The following is a 20,636-nucleotide window of genomic DNA, read 5'->3' on the forward strand; positions in this document are numbered from 1 at the left end:
CACTTGCTCATAGCCTCCATACTGTGCTGCCTACGCCAATGCGTGCGACGTCTTTCGCGCAAATTGTGATGCCACTCTAGAAGCGTTATCTAAGTTTCTCTTGCGTAGTGTTTTGTTACAAAGTCTGAAAAATGTAAGAATTGGGTTGCCTTGCGTCTAGTGGCTTTCACACATCAGTGATCTGAAGGATCTCGTGGATGTAAGTTTGACTGTTGCGAACCAAAGCGTGGATGGCACCGCTTCCAGGAAACTTCGACATATGACGGCTATTTTGTGTGCGTGATTGTTGCCCGCAAGCACCGAAAGCAATTTTTTGGACTAGCTTAGATACGTGAATGGTAATATACTTTTACGGACAAGGGGAAAACCCACAGTGGTATTTGCGCCATCGTGCAGAAGCTTCTTATCTGCGTTCTTGTAATTTAGATGGCGACCCACTACCTCGTCGGCAAGCGGAGCAGCGACTCCAATCACTTAGAAAAGCGATAAGCAAAAAACCGCTGACAGCGTAGCCTATAGAGAGCTTTCAAGTTAAGAAACTAGAGCAAGCCAACTAAATTGCTTGGGAATGAAAATATTATACTTCGAGCAACAAAGACGAAATTTTTGATACTAGCAGTCAATTCATTCAAATGAAATGAGGTTGCTCAGAGTTAAGAAATATCCAAGCAAACATTTTTGTGCATACGCGCTTGCTGCTACAATATATAGATCTATAATGAGAAATTTGCGAATGTATCGAAGTATGTTACGATAGAAATGGAAAATATAGTATCGAATACGTCAATTGCCATAGTAGCTTGTATCTGTATCTAAAATAATTGCTGCCCGAGTATCTTGCATCGAATCATGATACAATTGCAAGGTATCTTTGCCCAGCCCTGCTCTCGATACTATCATGTTATTTTACCGCTTACGTAAGGCGTGTCTCTTTCTACTTGTGCGTTTGTCTAATGCTGTATGCTCGCGAATTCATCTGTTTCTGTGTATTGTTAGGAAGAGGAAGCCCGATGCATCAATGTATTTACAACTGCTTACGTGGGAAAAAGTTAGTGGTAATCACACAGGCTGGTACAAAGGTCCCAGCTCCAGGAGGCAGTCTACCACTTCCTCTTCGTCTTTCTCTTGCGCGCACTGTCCTGTCCAAATGCACCGGAACATAACCTCCGGAGCTGGAGCGCCATCCCGGCGCTCTTTACAATAATAGCAAACTATATGAACAGTGTGGCTTTAAGTGGGCTAAGTGGACGATGTCAGTTCGTAGCTGGGATGACGACTGCGTGTCTTCATCAGGGGTGATTTACACCGACATTGTGACTTGGAGCCCACAGCAGAACAAGATTTCCGGGAGGGAACTGAATGTCCTGGTGGCGACTGTCGTAGCGAGACTTTTGTGACGCCTGAGCCACTGTAAGTTGACCACAGGCAATCTGGCCAGCCATACGAGCCCGCTCAACAGCGTCACGGGCATATTCCGTGGTATGTCGCGACACCGAAGGTAGCAAGGTGTCAGAAGGCCGAGTGGGATGGCGACCAAACAAGAGATAGAAAGGCGATGAACACTTGGTATCATGACATGACGAACTGCACGCAAATCTCACGTAGGGCAAAGTGCCTCCTTAGAGCCCTTGAAACATAAGAGCCTGGAGGCACGTGCTATGCAAAACAGTTATCGCAGTGGCATCCTCCAGCACGAGGATGCTCTACGAGTTTAATGGACTCGTAACATGTAGGGTAACATTATTTAAGAAACCGAGGACTGCTTTGGTGTTAAATAGCGGTTCTTGGCAAATATACATTACCGGGTGAAGAGGGATGTAATAACGGTGTGCCATAGGAAAATATTTCTTTCTCTCAGCTTTGGCCTCTCGACACTCCACGAGGACATGAAGCACGGTCAACCTCTCACCACATCTACCATAGATTGGATGTTCATTTCCAGTAAGTATAAAATTATGGGTGCCAAATGTGTGTGTTATTGTGAGACGACAGAATAGGACATCTGTTCGCCGTGATTTTGTTGCGGAGGGCCAAGAACCTAACCTAATTTTCTCCTTTTCTTGGCAAGAACCAACGTAGCTGTAAATATTCACATGTCTCGTGTACGCCTCGATTATGCAATGCCTCCATGACTGTTGCTACCTCTGCTCAATCAAATGCATTTTCAAAGTCTATGAAAGCCATATAAAGATTCTGATTCTACTCCGTAGATTTCTCAATTAGCTGATTGAGGACATGGATGAGAATTATTATAGAATATACCTTCCTGAAGCTTGCGTGTTCTCTTGGTTGATGGAAGTCAAGCGTTGTTCTGGTTTTAATGGAAATAATCTTAGTGAACATTAATGCGTAAGGCATTATTTGGCGAGCTCCCGAGTCCCGTCACGCGGAAAGTGTATTCCCTTGTACCTGAACAAAAATACGCAATTTGCAAAGCTAAGACGGTGAATTTTTTATGACAGTGTAAATGTAGCTGATTTGAAGCTTTTAGACGATAAGCAACAGCTCAAGCAAAAAAATAAAATATATAGAGAATACCCATTAAAATACATCGGCATTCTAAGAAAATGCATGGGGAAGCTTGTAGTAGAAGTTCGGTCAACTTGAAATTTGAGGGTGGGCAAATGGAAATTTGAGGATGGCCCAACCTAACTTTCGGGCTGGGCCAACTTAAATTTGGGCCTGGTGAACTGAAATTTGGGTGTGAGACAACTTTAATTTTGGATGTCGGCCAACTTAAATTTGTGGATGGGCCAAGTTGAAATTTAGGGATGGGCCAACCTAAATTGAGGATGTGGGCCAATTGGAAATTAGAGGGTGGCCTAACTTAAATTTGGCAGTGCGCCAATCTAAATATGAGGGTGCGCCAACTTGAAATTTGCATGTTCGTGAAGTGAAATTTAGGGGTGGGTCAACGTGATGTTTGGGGCTCGGCGATGGCCCAACTGAAATTTGGGATTGGGCGAACTTATATGTGAGGATGGGCCAATTTCAATTTGGAGGTGTGCCTACTTGAAATTTGGCATTGGCACAATCCAAATCTGTGGATGGAAAACTTGAAATTGTAGTCTGGGGCAACTTGAAATTTTGGGGTGGGCGAACTTGAAATTGAACGCTGCTGAGCGTATTTTGAGTTATCAACACCGCGTGGGCAAGCGAGCACATTGAGACACTTGGCGCGTTTTCATTGCGATTTACCAAGAAAATGCACAGCCTCCTAGTAGCTATTGTAGCTGATATTAACATTGACATTTATAGCACGATTCACAGAGATTACCAGTATCTTCTGGAGACTTACAGCTTCCGAACTTTCTTTTCCAAGCCTATACAAGTTACTAGCTCTTCGGCTACACTTCTTGATCATGCGCTTAATAACATCACTGAAGGAATTCAGGCTGGCGCACAGACGCAGCCGATCTCTGACCATTTCTTGATTTTCTTTTTCATTGATGACAATTGCAGTGTCATTCGTCCTACTGTCAAAATCGCAATAAAAATTGACTGCAATACGCTGCGCAACAACATTCTATTAACAAATTTTGATGCTGTATATGACGACAATATCGAAACAGTTTTGTAAACTGATTTCATTGCTCAAAAATGCAACGAGTGTTAGCACTAAAAGATATGTCCTCGATTGTACGACGGGTCGGTTTGCCCTTGGATGACGAAATAAATCTTTAAAAAAAAATTAAGATTATTGCTATCAAAAATTTAGGCAAAATAAAGAAAACAAATTCTTGTTACAGTGAACAAATTGCGTAACCAATCAGTTTAAGTGATGAAAGCCCCCAAAAAGTTTACTCGTGTAAAATTGAACAGCCAGCGATACAAAAATGACGCAGAGTACTGTGAGTGAAGTAACTGGTAGATCTCGTAAATAAGATGTCCTTCCGAAAAATATTGAAGAAGACTTTAGTAGCGTAGCGTAGCGTAATAGCGCAGTAGCGTAGTACTTTAGTAGCGTAGGACCATCCTTAGCAGCCCAGCTTCCAGATACGGACAGTGGACCTTGTTTATCTGTCTCAGTTGTCAATATGTGTGTATTGTACGGCATTGGAATTAGTTCGCTACACTCCCTGGTTTCCAGAGTTCCAGTTAATAAATCTCCTGGACTTGAGGGAATTACAATGAGACGGATCAAGAAGAATTTTCATGTACTGGGGCCAATTTTATGCACTCTTTAACCATTCCTTAAATTCCTTATATCCGGCTGAATTGAAAACAGCCTAACTAGTTCCGGTATTTAAAGACTCAGATCCTTCGGATCCACTTAACTACCTACCTGTCTCAATACTAAGTGCAATTGTTATAAATTTCAGAAAATAATTACTAAAGGTTATCGAAGTTTTCTTCAAAGACATGACTTGTTACGTCTCCAACAATATGGATTTCAACAAAATATTCCACATCCCAGGCAGTTTTATCACTTTCCCTGGTAATTAACCATGCATTGGAGAAGAATAACCTTCTAGCTGTAATTTTCTTAGACCTAAGAAAGGCATTCGATAAGTTGGATTGTCCAATACTAATGAGCAAATTAAAGACCTATGGCTTTCGTGGTACGGGTTTTGAGCTATATTCAAGCTACATGGAGGCACGCGAACGAACAGTGATAATGGATTTGTTCAAGTATTCAAAAAAGACATTAGTAACAGGAGTTCCGCAAGGATTCGTGTTAGGGCCTCTATTTTTCTCATTAAGAGTAAATCACCTACCATTAAACTTACGTTATGCAGAAATCACGTACGCCGACGATACATGCATTGTTCTAACAGCCGAAAATCTTACAGAATTGGAGCCAGAGGCTAACGCTGAGCTCGACAGAATCGCCGGATGGTTTTTCGCTAACAAGCTTTTTTCTAACAAGTTTTTTGCTAACAAGGTTTTTCGCTAACAAGTTTCGCTAACAAACAAAGCATGTTGTTTTCCATTCCCCACAAAAAAAGATATCTGTACTGCCAAAGTACAATTATCGATTAATAATGACTTTATGGAACAAAATAATTCATATAGATACCTTGCAGTAGTTTTTGATAATAATGTAAACATTACGTTACATTTGATTCTGGCTGCTAGTCGAATCTCGGCAGAACAACGTGCGTGGCACTTGGGTAGGAGAGACTTAGGATGGGAACAAGTGTTAAGGATTTAGTGTCGCGCAAACGACAAACGTGTCTGGTGTGCCGGCGTTACGAGAATATGCACTGGCACGAACGCAGCAATGCTGTTTGCTGCAAAATAACATCTGTATGCTATGTCTTGGTACGAACACAGAACTCGTTTGAAAACAATATGTCTCACACCGTGTATCCTACGTTAATTGACAGTCACTTACTATACTGTATTGAAACTTGTGGACGCACTTAAGAAACGTATATTGATCCCTCAAGAATATTATAAAAGCGCGCAGTTAGAATAATTACAGTCTACTTACACCGCTTCAAGCAAACCTCTTGTTTGCTCAGCTTGGAATTTTACCGTCTGACCAGCTACGTGACTTACGGATTGCAGAGGGTGTCTATAACGTCGTAATGTTTAGCCATCCCTTTCCGGTTGCTCTGCTTCGCGCATCAGCCCGCCCCACTAAAAATGTCGTATTTGGTAACTTTAATCTTCCTTTTAGTAGCAATATTTATGGTCAGAGGGTACTCGAATTTACTGCAACGTCGCAGATGTCAATTTGTATATAACGCAAAGGGATGTTATCCTTTGTTCTACCATTATTAATCCAGACGGCTTTTTTTGCACTTCCTACTTAGTTCATTTCCTTGCACACTGCATTTCCCAGCATTTCATGCTTTCGCACCTGCGTGAAACTTTACTGTAACACCAGTGTTTTTGTATGCCTTCTGTGTAAAAAAATATTTCTGCCATACCTGTTATTCCTTTTGCTGTTGCAGTTCCGTTTAGTTCCGGCTTGGTGCCGCGAGAATCACATCATTTATTTTCTTTAGTTTCACTCATGGTCACATTTTTATTCTTTTTTATTTTGCTTGTGTTCTACTTTTTGTTGGGCCTATCACTAGCCTGTGGCTATTGCTCTGGAAATTTGTTTGTAATTTAGGAATGCTAAGGTGAATAAAACATAATCCTTCAATCGCGCTGGTACCCTCGGCGAGTCATGTACAAAAGCTGACGAGTTTGACCCGCTGATGAGATTTTCGGCGATCGCCGACTGCGGTCACCGTTATCGTGGTGCTTCAGTGTTGTTCCTTTTTCGTGGGCACAGGTTCGCCCAATAAAGAGTCACTTTCAGGATTCACAGTTATCGCTAGTGTGTTCTTCACCGTCAACGCAACCTGACACTGCATCCAGATGCATGCCTTCACGCTGGGGTGTTTCGTTCTTTTACTTATGCTTTTCGTAGTGTGATTAGTTCATTGTCCACTGCAAATCATGAAGCGTATGGAAATTCCGCTATCATGACGTCAAGCAGAGGTGCACTGTCCATTTTCCTCACAGCTCCAATTCCCAGAGTTTGTGAGTAGATAGATAGCCTTGAGGAAAATGTGCCACTAATTTGTATGCGGGTTTCTTCACCTGGGCTTCCAAGGATATGGAGATGATGGAAATGCCACAGATTTGCCTAAACTCCGTGCTTTTGCCTTCGACTTGCGTCATATTGTAACCTTTACGAATATGCTTTCTTTAAGTATTTCAACATTGTGGTACCGCCAAATTAACGTCGTCCTAGTCCACTATAGTTTGACCTATTGTGTCCTCTGAATTGGATGTGATGTGTGACACCTCGCACAGATCAGCAAGCGTGAATGTTACGCGATAGCAAGAGTTTAGCATGTCGCCCTCCAAACTGCGACATGGGTTTGAATCCTCTTGCTGGCGATAATTTTAGGCTCTCTGTACGTTTTGCTGATGTTCGTATGTAGCGCCTACTGTGCTAAGATAATCATCACATCTTGAACTCTTCTGAGAGCATTTGTATTTGTGCAAAATAATGACCTTGAGGTGGCTATGTTCTTTAACATTGGTTTATTCACAAGAGGTAGACTTTTCATAATCCTGCTTCTGTAAGCACTGAAGTGCTATAGTGCAGCGTAGGCAATGAGTTTGCACAGCAGCTGGTACCAGCGGCGATATAGAGGCATTATGTCGCGGTTTATTGCTTGATTACGCAGAACAAAGATGCGCTAACTTGCACGCTTCATGACTGAAAATAGCGTGATACAAAGGCAGTTTCCTGGTGCTTGCATTATCTGGAACGCTATCAATGGATTAATGGTGGTGCGTAGCAATCTTCTTTGTCCTGTATGAAGGGGAACATTGAGGAGTTAGCCAGAAGGTTATCAGGGGAAAAGAAGCAAAGCTTCAGAAAGACCATCAAGGTTGTGTTACATCGGGCTATTTACCTCTTATAAAAATTTCCGCGGCGCTGCATACTGGAGTGCTTTATTTACCTTGTCACTCGGCAATATCCCTAGCCGAAAAAGCTCTTCAACAATGGTACATGAAACAATGTGCATTAATCAACATGGAACATATTGTTGCCATTAAGAAGAAGCGAGTTGGCAAAGCCTGCCGCACGATGAACTGTTGCAATGTGGACAGGTTTCGTTCCATTTTTGGTAGCTTCTGTGCATCAGCAGCTGCTTTGTATACTCATACGCTTGGCCATGCGTCGTGGCTACCGCAGTAGCGATATACGAATCTCGTTGTTCTATAACGTTCTTACAGTGATATAGAAGCAGCGGCACCGTCCGCTTTTATTGTTCTTCGAGCAATTAAGCGTTCGCTTTCTTCAAGATTAGATACGAAGCACCTCTTTCAGCAGCAGACACAACCAATTGTGCAGCGATTGCCATCGTGTTGAGATGTCCAAGTGTGCTTTGTCGCCTTCTGCCTGCGCTGAACGTGTTAATTCTTGGCAGGGTGTTTCACCTATTTTACCTTGCAGTCACGGATATAATTTCCTTTGTTTACCTGTAGTCGCTCTTGGAACCAGAAGCTTTTCGCCAGTTTGATTTGTGGTTGCAGAATGCCGTATTAGATTATAAGATTCATTGTCGTTCCTTTCATTAATTATGGGCATTTGACGCTCGCGCTCCAGAGACCCTTTGTTGAATGACCTTGACTTAAAACCAAACACAGGTTGTGCCTCGACGTCATCTTAGGTGCAGTACATGAGACACTTTACACTTGGGCACCTTCATAAAGTGGCAGCCCCGAGCAGGAATCAATGGCAATATCTAGTGTTCAGCTGCCCGACGCGTTAGACATCTCTCGAAAAAAGTTATACATAATATTCCCTCCCCCCTAAGTATATCACTGACACGAAAAGCTCGATAGAAATAAGACCGAATTTTTATAACAACTTTTCCAAGGGGCTGAGCTGCTACGGAGGACGCGCAAACAAGAAATCACTTCACAGCAAGATGGAGACTTGAAGTGATTAACAGCTTACGAACAAAGAATGCCGCTGCGGCCAGCATTTTTTTGTCAAGGGTACCTCTCTTCCTCAGGGCTGCATATGCTTTTGCGTTCTCTAATATACGTCCCTTTCTCCAAAAGTTGACTCCTGCAGCATTCCTTGTTCGACCCCTCTAAATAATTAGCGCTGACGATATGTATGCATTTTCAGTTTTACACACACCGAGTGCCGTTACTGCATGAACAAATACAAGCTCCTATTTTGCAGCACTGCGCTACAAAACACGCAGCTTTGGTGTATTGCAGTGAAAGTCAACGCACTGCTTCCTAGAAATGGTCTTCTTGCCTACAGGGAAGATTTCCGTCGCATTCTTATAGCATAGAAGAAATGCGCAATTCCGGTATCTTCTTTGCTATTTGACCGTTTTCATCGGGCTGCGATCGAGCCTTTCCAGTCGGCCGGCTGAAGATGAGCCTACACAGCGCCGTTGATGGCGCCTCGCACGCCAAGAACGCGAAGTAGGCCAACAGAAAGCACCAAACGAGCGTCGCGAACCACAACGTGATCTGCAAAAAAAAAAGAAAAAAAAGCCCGTTTAGCGCGTGGTATAGATACACGACAATATTTTGAAGCACGTCTACCAAAAAAAAAAGAAAAACTGTTCTAAATATATTAACGAAAAACGAAACACGTAATCACTTGCGAGCGATATCATCAAAACCGAAAATGCGCGGAATGATTAGTGGACACACGAGCATATTCGTAACAGTACACTACTAATCACATGTTTATTAGGAGAATAACGATCATTTATGTAAATGCTCATTGTGGTTGCAATGCAAGTTTTCTTCTTCACACATTAGGATTTTTCTTCCTCCGAAGTAAACGTGAGAATAGCACATGCAGGGACGTTGTTACTTTTTGAGAATTTGGTTATCTAAAGAGTACCACACGTTGAACGTATTCGAGCATATCGTCACGTACTGGTGACGGTGAAGAAAGGAAAACTGCGAATGCCGAAAGTAGCGTTTTATTGGGCGAACTTGCAGCTACAAAAGCAGGTTACACTCAAAGCGCAGAAAGAGCGGCGAACACGGTCGGCGGTCGTCGAAATCTGACCTGCTGTTTCAAGCGCGTGGTCCTTTATACACGAATTATGGAAGATTCCAGAGTTATCGGTGGTGCCTGCGTGTCTTTCAGAAAGTTCCACAACATTCTCGTCGCGCATGCATGAAATCAGATTCCACAAGGTTCGGTGACAGCAGACAGTGGATAGAACTATCGATAACATTCGAGAAACTTCGAATACATGCAGGTGCGTCCTGCGCTGTCCGAATATATTTGTTAGGTGGTGAAAAACGGTCACCCGAAAAATATAAAGTTCATGTGTCAGTATCTAGATGACCAAACAGTTTGACAAAAGGATGTTCATTAAAACAGTATATAATATACGAATATTCCCCTCAAATGTGCGCTCAGGAAGCTTCCCTACTCAAATCTTTGGTATGCAGCTCAGTAATTCCGTGCAGTTTTTGCGGGCTTTATGTTTACTTTATACGTAATTTATTTAGATTCCCTATAAAGTTTGCCTAACTTTCGTAAAATTGTACTGAATCCATAATAAATTCTTAAAATGCAGCGGAATTTTTCATTTTGTAGGAGTTTCGCAACTACAGAGCACACGTCTAATTAGCACGGCATGGCACTCTTTGGCCATACCTGGCCCTTGCGCCAATATACATCACACATTCATACGTGCAATTGCTCATCACGCTTCATCCAATCCCTTATTAGTGTCAACAAATTAATTTAGACCACTGGCCACGGTTTTGCCAATTGAAGCTACCAAAACACCACATTTCATTCCATTTTCCCCGGCCAGAGCTACACTCACCGACGTATTTCAGAACGTACCTCCACTATTCCCTTCAACTCGAGTAAGTGGAGGCCAGCGCAACCCATCGAAAAACACAGTCAGTGATATCTTTTCACGCTCCAAGGTAGTTCATGTGAAACGTAGTCTTTTTCAAACGCGCGGGCGGACTCTCGATGTTAGTAGCTAAAGGTTTTGAAATTCGAGCGGTCTTTTTAAACTATCGTTTTGAAAAGTGCTACCCATTGAGTTCCGCTGTAGCATTGCGGTGAAGTTTGATGGGGGCTGCAGGGTCGATGTCAAAAAGTCCCATGTGTGTGTGCGTGTGCCTGTGCGCGCAAAAAGCTCTTCTAGAAGATTTTGATTTTGGCGTTACACCATCAGATGCCTATTTGCACCTACTGCAATAAACTTGACTGAATGATCGAAACACTAAACTTTCTCGGTAGTAAATGTGACAGCGTAATATCGCTTGCACTAACGTTGCTATATTTAAAGTGTTGCTAAAGGTTCATCATTTAGCCATACGAAGCTACAAATCCCAACAACTCTGGGCTGCGAAAAAATTACACGACCGGAACTCTTGCCCAGGCACCGCCTACACCACCACACCACAAAGAGTAGCTCGTGGAACGCAATGTCATTTCGCAAAGATGCATAACGTAAGGGGAATGCCGCAGCGCACTTTACCCCAAGCCGTACCACTACGCATATATTTCAGCAGCGCGAGCGCATTGGCAGTGACTGCGAGGTTTACCACGTTGTAGCCAGCAGCATGTACCGGCCGCAAAACCTGCCGCACGATAACACAGCGAGGTTAACAATGTACTTATCGACAATAATTTCAATGGCACAACCTGAACGTAGTAATAAGCACTTAAAAAAAAATATTAGTACAAAACCGTTGGCCTCAGACGATCCTGTAAGTGTTCATCGTAAGTACAGAGCATCCGATACCTGAGAAGTTGTATCGCCATTTTCTTATCTTCGATCAACAAGAGGTAAAGAGTGAGCTGTACAAGCGAGTAAACTTACCACGTTGAAATGAGACCAGAATATGCGCTCTCTGGATGCGTGAAGCATGAGTTGGACAAACGGGAAGTGGATGAGGTAGACGCCGAATGTCAGCTTGCTCAGAGGTACAAAGGCACCCCAAGACAGGAACCTGCTCACAAACCCTGCAAGAGGATCGATTCCAGCACACGCTATAACCATTGAAAATAAAATGAACCATTTAATTATTCCTTTTTATGGCACTGTCAGCATTTGGTGTTTTTTTTTAATTAAGAATATAATAGGCGGCATGTGGCAGTGTTAGGCCCCCTCATATGGCGACATTGCTGTATAATAGCTGTTGCTAGGGCGACATATGAGGGTGTATCATGGTAACGCATGTTATTTTTCAATCAGGAAGGCATTATCCAATTGCCGTCTTATCAAAGCACGTATACTTATTAAGGCTGACCAGCATCGTACGTGTTAGGGTCGATGCTGGCAGCCCATGCGGTTCGAGCGCGAATCGTGCCGACACAGTGCAGTATACAATGAGGAAGGGTGTGACTGCAGAATAATGCATTCAATGAAAGTTAGGGTAGGAATAAAATAACGATTAGGCGTCACATTTAGACTCATTATTTTGGATGTTGGAACACGACTCAAAGAAACGTATTGCCTTGAAGAAATGATGGGCAATTGCTTCGTAATGCAGGCAAAGTCGTCTTTGTGTTCTGTAGTATTCAGTTGTAAACTGTATAATATATGGTCGTTACATATGGCCTTTTTCTGTGTCACATTGCTTTCAACTTCAGTTTGTTGCTTTAGGCCCGGGCTGTTTTCTAGTCCGCCTTCAGAGGCCCCAATTTCTTCAACGGGTGTCATGAGTCAAAGGCTGCATGCATGCACTACCACCTATGAGGTTTGAGCGAAAGAATTGTATTTTCCTGTGCATTGGCGCTTCTGATACAGAGGACGTTTTTGGTTGCCCCCTATCGGGCGACATGTTATGATAAAGCTTTCTGGCGTCGTCATTGCTACGTCATTTGTTGGAGTGGTGTCTTGGTTGCTTTCGATGTTGCATTAACCGGACCACCCAATATTTCGGGGCATACTTCATCCATGATATATGCCATTTTGGGAGGCTGAATCATCAATATTTTCATGTATAGGGATCAATTTAGCCTCCGACTCGGTTTTCATGAACGTGATGGTGATCAGTTGCGCCAGATAAACCACTATTTCTCCACAAGCGACATAAACCGTGTGCCTCAAGAAACAAAAAGAAAGAAAATCTTGGACCCGCCTTACCGCCACGACCCGAAGAACACGCGAGAGTGATCCAGATGAGAAATATGGACCAGAATATCCGGTCACAGAATGTAGCAATCAGGGTTACGCCTTGCGTGGTGGGGTTTGCGCTTCTGTACCACGGAAGCTTTGCGAACACAGAGGCGAGACCGCAGCTGACGGACAGGCACCATCCCGCGATCTGCATGCCCTGGGCAAGAAAAAAGAAACAAATTGTCAACCCAAACCAATGATATAAATACAGAGCCGTCTTTATATGCGAGACAATAATTCGATCCATTTCGCTTTTGTTTTAATTATGCTGTCACTGGCAGCACCAGAAGAATCTTCGAGTCAATGGTGCTAACGACATTCCCGGCATCGCTCTCACCTCCCGAGATCTTAATAATAATTGCTTGCTTGGACCTCGTAATATATATTAGCACGTGCTGTGAAAGTATCTCATGTCCCTATATATTCACATGTCTTGCTTGTTGTCCGCGGGTATGTTAATACATATAGACCACACGTTGGAATACATCGACACGACACGTATATTTTTGTGTTATCCAAGTGTTACATATCCACGTCTCACACGCCTTCAACGCTTATCGCGGGGTTGGGGCAGTATATTGTTACATATATATTCCGCATGTCTTCCGCAGGAACAGTAAAGAAAACATAGCGCCAACATTTAGCACCAATCCCGAAAATTAGTGTAATGTACATGGGTGGCTGTGACTGCTGCCCTCTTGTTTGTCGTTTTCTTCGCCTCTTTGCACGTAGGCGTTCACCATGATCAAAATCCAATGAGCCCCACTACAGGCTTTGAAGCTATACATTTTCGCACACCGCTACAATATTTACGCGACTCCTTCTTCAATGGTTCATCGACAATAATTAGACTTCGGCGCAGTGTACAGCGACGATTTACTACCAACTTAGCAGTTTGTTAGTTTTGAAAGCACTATGCTTGTTCGAAGAAATGCTTAGAAGAAAGAAACCTTCGAAGAAATGCTTTTGGGAAATTTAGGCGTGAATATTGTATAAACGCAAATAAAGACGAAATCTCGGAATCACGACACTGCATAGTAGAAAAAAATGCGATACAATACAACCGGATAGAAAACAGGTGAATGCAACAAATAAAACGACTGGATAGAAGACTACAGAACTGAAATTTAACCAGACTTCTGAATAGAAGACAAAAAAAAACTATTAGGTATTTGAAGCCTCCGAAGTAAACTTTTATGTATGTAAACTACGGATATCCCCTTAACAATTATTAAACAATTTAAAATCGCTATAGGATCGTATCTTGCTTATAATATGTTAAGTTTGTTCATGAGATTCAGTATAGAAGATTCGAAAAGCCGATACCGCCCGACACTAAGAGGTACGTCATCTGTCTCCTGGCATGGAAGACAGACATATGGGTAGAGGCGCCGGCAAAGTGAGGGCATCCAATGGGATACATGCAAAAGTAACGAGTTAGTATTACTTTGCCCCGTAGAAGACACGGCCTCCATTTTTCCTTTTAACTATACAGCACACAGAACACGAACGCAGCCACTAACTACTACCTAGTAGTAATACCCTCCTTGTTTATGACTGATCTTCAAAATGCAATCGGGATGGTTAGCAACATCTTTTACTTTGGAATCACCCGGACTTTCATATGTCAAAGGCCACGCAAAAGCTGCATGCAGTTTTTAGATATCAAGTTAATTTTCAAAAAGTACCATTTGTGCTGACCCGCACAAGGAAGAAAGAACCTTCTGCCGCACGACCGCGCCCATACACAGCTGGGAAAACGGGGTATCACAGTGGCGTGCTTTTAAAGATTGGTTAATGAGAATTTGTTGCCGCAATAAGCAGAAAGTTCGAATAGTTAGGTCAAGCGTGTAGCCCCTGCAGATCTTTCCCCTGCTCTCGACGCTGCCGTCTGTGAGTCAGTGTTGCAGCAATTCAAATATAAAACAAGTTGAGACCTAGCGCAGCAATAAAAAAATAAGAACAAGCGAAGAACTCAAGTTGTCGCCTATATCCATAGCCTCTGGCACAATATTAAAAAAAGTGCTCCTCCATTCCACCCTGTGAAAATCGATGTACAACGAAGGTGGTGCGCACGTTGGACACGTACCACCTCACCCGCCGCCCTCCTCCCCACCGAAAATGACGGTGGACGACGTTGCACAAGCACCACCACCACAAACGATGTACGTTACGCGCGCATGCACGTGGTCAAAAAAGTAGCACGTGGATCCTCATTCTTCTAGGCCATCCACCAAGAACAGGCGCGTTATTGACCTAATCGAATTTCTCAAAGTGAAATGTGTCAGAAAATTTTTATACTAGGACTTACACACAACCTAGAGACACGATAGCATCGGAATGTAATTCGAATAAACGAGAAAACGCAATTCTGTCACGCGGAAGCACAAACACAAACCCTTTTTCCAGCTGCCGCTTTTTGGTTGAGCCCGCCACGAAAAAGGCTAACCAGAAGCTGACAGTTTCGCTGTAAATGGTAGCTTACAGGTGTAACATTGCAGTTGTCTTTTCGGCTCTACCTAAGTCACAAATATTTCCTTTGCGAGTCAAAACAATGAGAGAACCGTGTACAACAAAACTTGAGCATCGCTACAATAATTGTACTACACACATGGTGCATAAGGTTACGCTAAATTGTGGTCGGGTGTATAGTAGCCAGACTGGGTCCTGCTTCGATCTGAAAGCGCGAGAATATATGACCTTGAATTGTGAAACAAATCTGGGGGACATCTCGGAGGTCCCTGTAAACGATGGTTCTCACCCCATTGGAATGACCGCATTCCTAAGGCATGCGAAAACAAAAGGTGGTTTTTGAATCGGTAGTTGAAGCGGCCGATATAAGGGGAAAGCAGGTGATCGCTTCATGAGTGCGCCTAGCGTACGTATTAGCGATAAAGAAATACGGTTTCTGAACGGTCTGCGCTGGTATTACGTTTATAATTTCTTGTTCTTGTTGTTTGATTACATGTATACATACTTCAACGCTGGTTTCACGATTCTAAAACTGAATGGTTGGACGTCACCATCAGTGTAAGCCATTTGTGTTTCTTATGTACAGTCGCTTTGCGCTTTATGGATTTAGTTTTCAAGAACAATGTACAACCTACACCCCGAACCAATATCTTGGTTAGTTTTTACAGTGCTTAACGGGATTGCAATATTAGCAATGCCCTAAAGTCTTTCATTGAATGTGTATTCGGTCTGAAGTTCAGTCAGGACATTGTCAAACATGGTAAATTACTATTTCCGGACTCGACACTGCAGCTACAATAACGCCATACTTGCTGGATACATGTGTCTAGACCAGTTAAAACCTATTCTACACTACAGATCTGGTCATTCTAAGATTGTGATATGCGGAATTGCTGTTTCCTACCTTAAGGCAGCTTTGAGCAAACCATGTAGTGACAAACTTAACAAAAGCATGTCAAATCAACTAGAATAAAATCGTTGTGACACAAGGAACAAGTTAATTGTAGACAGGCTGAAAACGACATGAAGATGGCTGATGGTGTGCCGCAAGAAGCGTCAGAAACCGCATATATCAAAATGGTGCAGCTGCTGTGAACGACGGTTCCTAATAAGTGACGCTCCGTTAACAGTCACCGACATAACTGCAGGCACGATAGTTCGCTTACCGACAATAATTAATCGGCTCGTTTCGACAGCCAAAATGCGCTCACATAATTCCTTACGTCCTTAAGTCCACCTTACGTGTGTGAAGTCTTCTCTAAAGGTTTCTCGCCTTCCGGCCTCGTCAAGAAAACTTCATATGCATGGTAAAAACATTGCATCGCTTTTTGTTGCAAGGTACAGCGTGTTCGCATACGAACTTTTGAGCTGTTCGAGCCACGGGCGAAGTCAGGTTTTTATTTAGGGGGGATTCTACCCCTTATACATTCGTGCGTGTGTATGTATATGTGCGTGTATATATGTACGCACAAGCAAACTAAAATTTCGGGGTTAAAGAACGCTATCCTTCGCCGGCTACGCCAATGGTTCGAGCATAGCCTGCTTAAAACGTGTCATCTTGCTCAGCGCTTGAGAACAATTGCCGCTTGTAGCTCGCGACCAGCAGACAAAAAAGCAAATGGAACACCACGCGGCATTTGCCTCCTGCGCGCGCGAGCAATGGCTTCACTGCATAGCTGCGCAACTCTGCTCCCTGCGGGACCATATACAGGGACATTACACGCGATGTGAGATGCGCGTCGCGTAGCGTCGATATGTGGACACTTTGCGTTGCAGTTGCATATCATCACACCAGGTGGCACGCCATATAGTAGTTCATAGCAAGCAAGCATTTACAGCAAGCATTTCCTCGCGTTTGTGCGCCTGAATCTAGCAGCGTGCAATCCTTACCTGAAGTTCAACTTCGTACGCGACTCGCTTCACTTGCTATTAACACCGCACTAAAACTTCACCGCTTATTTCTTGAACGGCGTACACGTAGTGGGCGTTGCTTAATTTATTGCCTTTACGCATCCAGTCATGATGACCAGGAAGTCGAAAGCTTTTATGAAGACGTGGAATTGGCGATGGGTAAAGTCAAAACAAAATACACTATACTGATGGGCGACTTCAATGCCAGGGTAGGCAAGAAGCAGGCTGGAGACAAGTCAGCGGGGGAATATGGCATTGCTCTAGGAATAGCAGAGGAGAGTTATTAGTAGAGTTTGCAGAACAGAATAATATGCGGATAATGAATACCTTTTTCCGCAAGCGGGTTAGCCGAAAGTGGACGTGGAGGAGCCCGAATGGTGAGACTAGAAATGAAATCGACTTCATACTCTGCGTGAACCCTGGCATCATACAAGATGTAGACGTGCTCGGCAAGGTACGTTGCAGCGACCATAGGATGGTAAGAACTCCAATTAGCCTTGACTTGAGGAGGGAACGGAAGAAACTGGTACATAAGAAGCCAATCAATGAGTTAGCGGTAAGAGGGAAACTAGAGGAATTCCGGATCAAGCTACGGAACAGGTATTCGGCTTTAACCCAGGAAGAGGACCATAGTGTTGAAGCAATGAACGACAATCTTATGGGCATCATTAAGGAGTGCGCAATAGAAGTCGGTGGTAACGCCGTTAAACAGGAAACCAGTAAGCTATCGCAGGAGACGAAAGATCTGATCATGAAACGCCAATGTATAAAAGCCTCTAACCCTACAGCTAGAATAGAACTGGCAGAAATTTCTAAGTTAACAAGCATAAGACAGCGGACATAAGGAACTATAATATGGATAGAATTGAACAGGCTCTCAGGAACGGAGGAAGCCTAAAAGCAGTAAAGAAGAAACTAGGAATAGGCAAGAATCAGATGTGTGCGTTAAGGGACAAAGCCGGCAATATCGTTACTAATATGGATGAGATAGTTCAAGTGGCTGAAGAGTTTTATAGAGATTTATACAGTACCAGTAACACCCACGACGATAAGGTGAGAGAGAATAGTCTAGAGGAACTTGAAATCCCACAAGTAACGTCGGAAGAAGTAAGGAAAGCCTTGGGAGCTATGCAAAGGGGGAAGGCAGCTGGGGAGGATCAGGTAACAGCAGATTTGTTGAAGGATGGTGGGAACACTGTCCTAGAAAGTTTGGCCGCCCTATATACACAATGCCTCATGACATCGAACGTACCGGAATCTTGGAAGAACGCAAACATAATCCTAATCCATAAGAAAGGGGACGCCAAAGACTTGAAAAATTATAGACCGATCAGCTTACTGTCCGTTGCCTACAAAGTATTTACTAAGGTAATCGCAAGTAGAATCAGGAATACCTTAGACTTCTGTCAACCAAAGGACCAGGCAGGATTCCGTAAAGGCTACTCAACAATAGACCATATTCACACTATCAATCAGGTGATAGAGTAATGTGCGGAATATAACCAACCCTTATATATAGCCTTCATTGATTACGAAAAAGCATTTGATTCAGTCGAAACCTCACCAGTCATGAAGGCACTACGGAAGCAGCGTGTAGATGAGCCATATGTAAAGATACTGGAAGATATCTATAGCGGTTCCACAGCCACCGTAGTCCTCCACAAAGAAAGCAACAAAATCCCAAGAAAGGCGTCAGACAGGGAGATACGATCTCTCCAATGCTACTCACAGCATGTTTAGAGGAGGTATTCAGAGACCTGGAGTGGGAAGAATTGGGGATAAAAGTTGATGGAGAATACCTTAGCAACTGCCGATTCGCTGATGATATTGCCTTGCTTAGTAACTCAGGAGACCGATTGCAATGCATGCTCACTGACCTGGAGAGGCAAAGCAGAAGGGTGGGTCTGAAAATTAATCTACAGAAAACTAAAGTAATGTTTAACAGTCTCGGAAGAGAACAGCAGTTTACGATAGGTAGCGAGGCACTGGAAGTGGTAAGGGAATACATCTACTTAGGGCAGGTAGTGACCACGGATCCGGATCATGAGACTGAAATAACCAGAAGAATAAGAATGGGCTGGGGTGCGTTTGGCAGGCATTCTCAAGTCATGAACAGCAGGTTGCCACTATCCCTCAAGAGGAAAGTGTATAACAGCTGTGTGTTACCAGTACTCACGTATGGGGCAGAAACCTGGAGGCTTACGAAAAGGGTTCTGCTCAAACTGAGGACGACGCAACGAGCTATGGAAAGAAGAATGATAGGTGTAACGTTAAGGGATAAGAAAAGAGCAGATTGGGTGAGGGAACAAACGCGGGTAAATCACATCTTAGTTGAAATCAAGAAAAAGAAATGGGCATGGGCCGGACATGTAATGAGGAGGGAAGATAACCGATGGTCATTAAGGGTTACGGACTAGATTCCAAGGGAAGGGAAGCGCAGTAGGGGGCGGCAGAAGGTTAGGTGGGCGGATGACATTAGGACGTTTGCAGGGACAACATGGCCACAATTAGTACATGACCGGGGTAGTTGGAGGAGTATGGGAGAGGCCTTTGCCCTGCAGTGGGCGTAACTAGGCTGATGATGATGGCGCAGCGTGCCACCCCTGAAAAAATCTTTGGTGCCCGATATTCGCCGGAAGCCGTGGTACAACAAAAGCGGAAGTGGCGGGTCCATATTTTAAACGTGCTTTCCGAAGCAGACGACCGAGCTTGGTACTACCCAGTTCAGGACAGAGGGCGCTTTTTCGATTTGTGGCGAATGGACGCGCTTTTCGGGGCTCCGTGGCGACGACGAAATCATAAGTTTTTGTGCATGCTTTGAGCTTGCTTCTGTTTTTATTTGCTGGTTTTTTGCATTTAAATAATAATTGGGGGCTTTTCCTTTTCCTTCCTTTTTTTTTGTTTCTCGTATTTCGGGTGCGCGGGTGTGCTTCCTGTACATTTGTTTTGCAGGATGATTAGAGCGTCCTTTCGTGCCACGTGTTCCAACACGTGCAGCCGAGTGGGACGTTGAGTATTTGTATTCTTTAAATAGTAGCTTAGAAGTGGCAAGACAAATAGCTATTAGTGGTTTTACTGTGCGTGTTTGGTAGAAAAGTGAGAGCTTGGCCGCGTGGTTGAGCGCGTGCGAGAGCGTGTCATACCTTTGGTCTCCGCGGCATTGTTTTTGAAACAGTGGTACACACTGTACACACAATAGTACAAACAGTACACAATAACACACACACACACGGTTCCCTACATGAGTGTCTGTCAGGTATAGTCAAGCTCAGCGTCAATATAGGAAGGCGTCCGATAGTGCGTCGGTATCACACACTCACGGCACGAAGAGGCACAAAGATGAATCTGGAGCAGCGAGTGGCGCAGGGGCTGGAGGCCGGGGCGGATGCCCGGCACACGACGAGCCACTCGCGCGACAGCTGGGTCGGGACGTCTACCCGCCACAGGGTAGACCGTTCGGAAGGCTTAGCTGCACCGGAACATGTCGGCGTCGGATGCTTACCCAGCAGTGGAGCAGGCCGGTTCAAGCCCAAGGACAGCCCGGCCTGTTGTGCCAGCACACCCAGGAACACCGGCCTTGGGTAGACGAACTGCTCGGCTCGTTCGGAAGGCCAGCCCAGGCAGCTCAGGCAGTTCGCATGGCTGCGGCCTAAG

The 20,636-nt window shown here is 43.9% G+C and overlaps 1 protein-coding gene across 2 annotated transcripts in view; it reads right to left on the reverse strand.

The window, feature by feature from the left end:
* Positions 1-8,304: 8,304 nt before the first annotated feature.
* The window catches only part of LOC126540855 (nose resistant to fluoxetine protein 6-like), a 104,989-nt gene continuing 92,657 nt past the window's right edge, over positions 8,305-20,636 (reverse strand). For both annotated transcript variants that reach the window (XM_055076219.2, XM_055076225.2), the window contains exons 14-16: positions 12,567-12,756; positions 11,298-11,440; positions 8,305-8,955 (exon numbers count right to left, since the gene is read on the reverse strand). In XM_055076219.2, the coding sequence (XP_054932194.1) occupies positions 8,761-8,955; positions 11,298-11,440; positions 12,567-12,756 (528 nt within the window). In that variant the 3' untranslated portion in view covers positions 8,305-8,760. The remainder of the gene's footprint in view (positions 8,956-11,297; positions 11,441-12,566; positions 12,757-20,636) is intronic.

The sequence above is a fragment of the Dermacentor andersoni genome, chromosome 3, assembly GCF_023375885.2.
Source record: "Dermacentor andersoni chromosome 3, qqDerAnde1_hic_scaffold, whole genome shotgun sequence".
Taxonomy (NCBI): Eukaryota; Metazoa; Arthropoda; class Arachnida; order Ixodida; family Ixodidae; genus Dermacentor; species Dermacentor andersoni.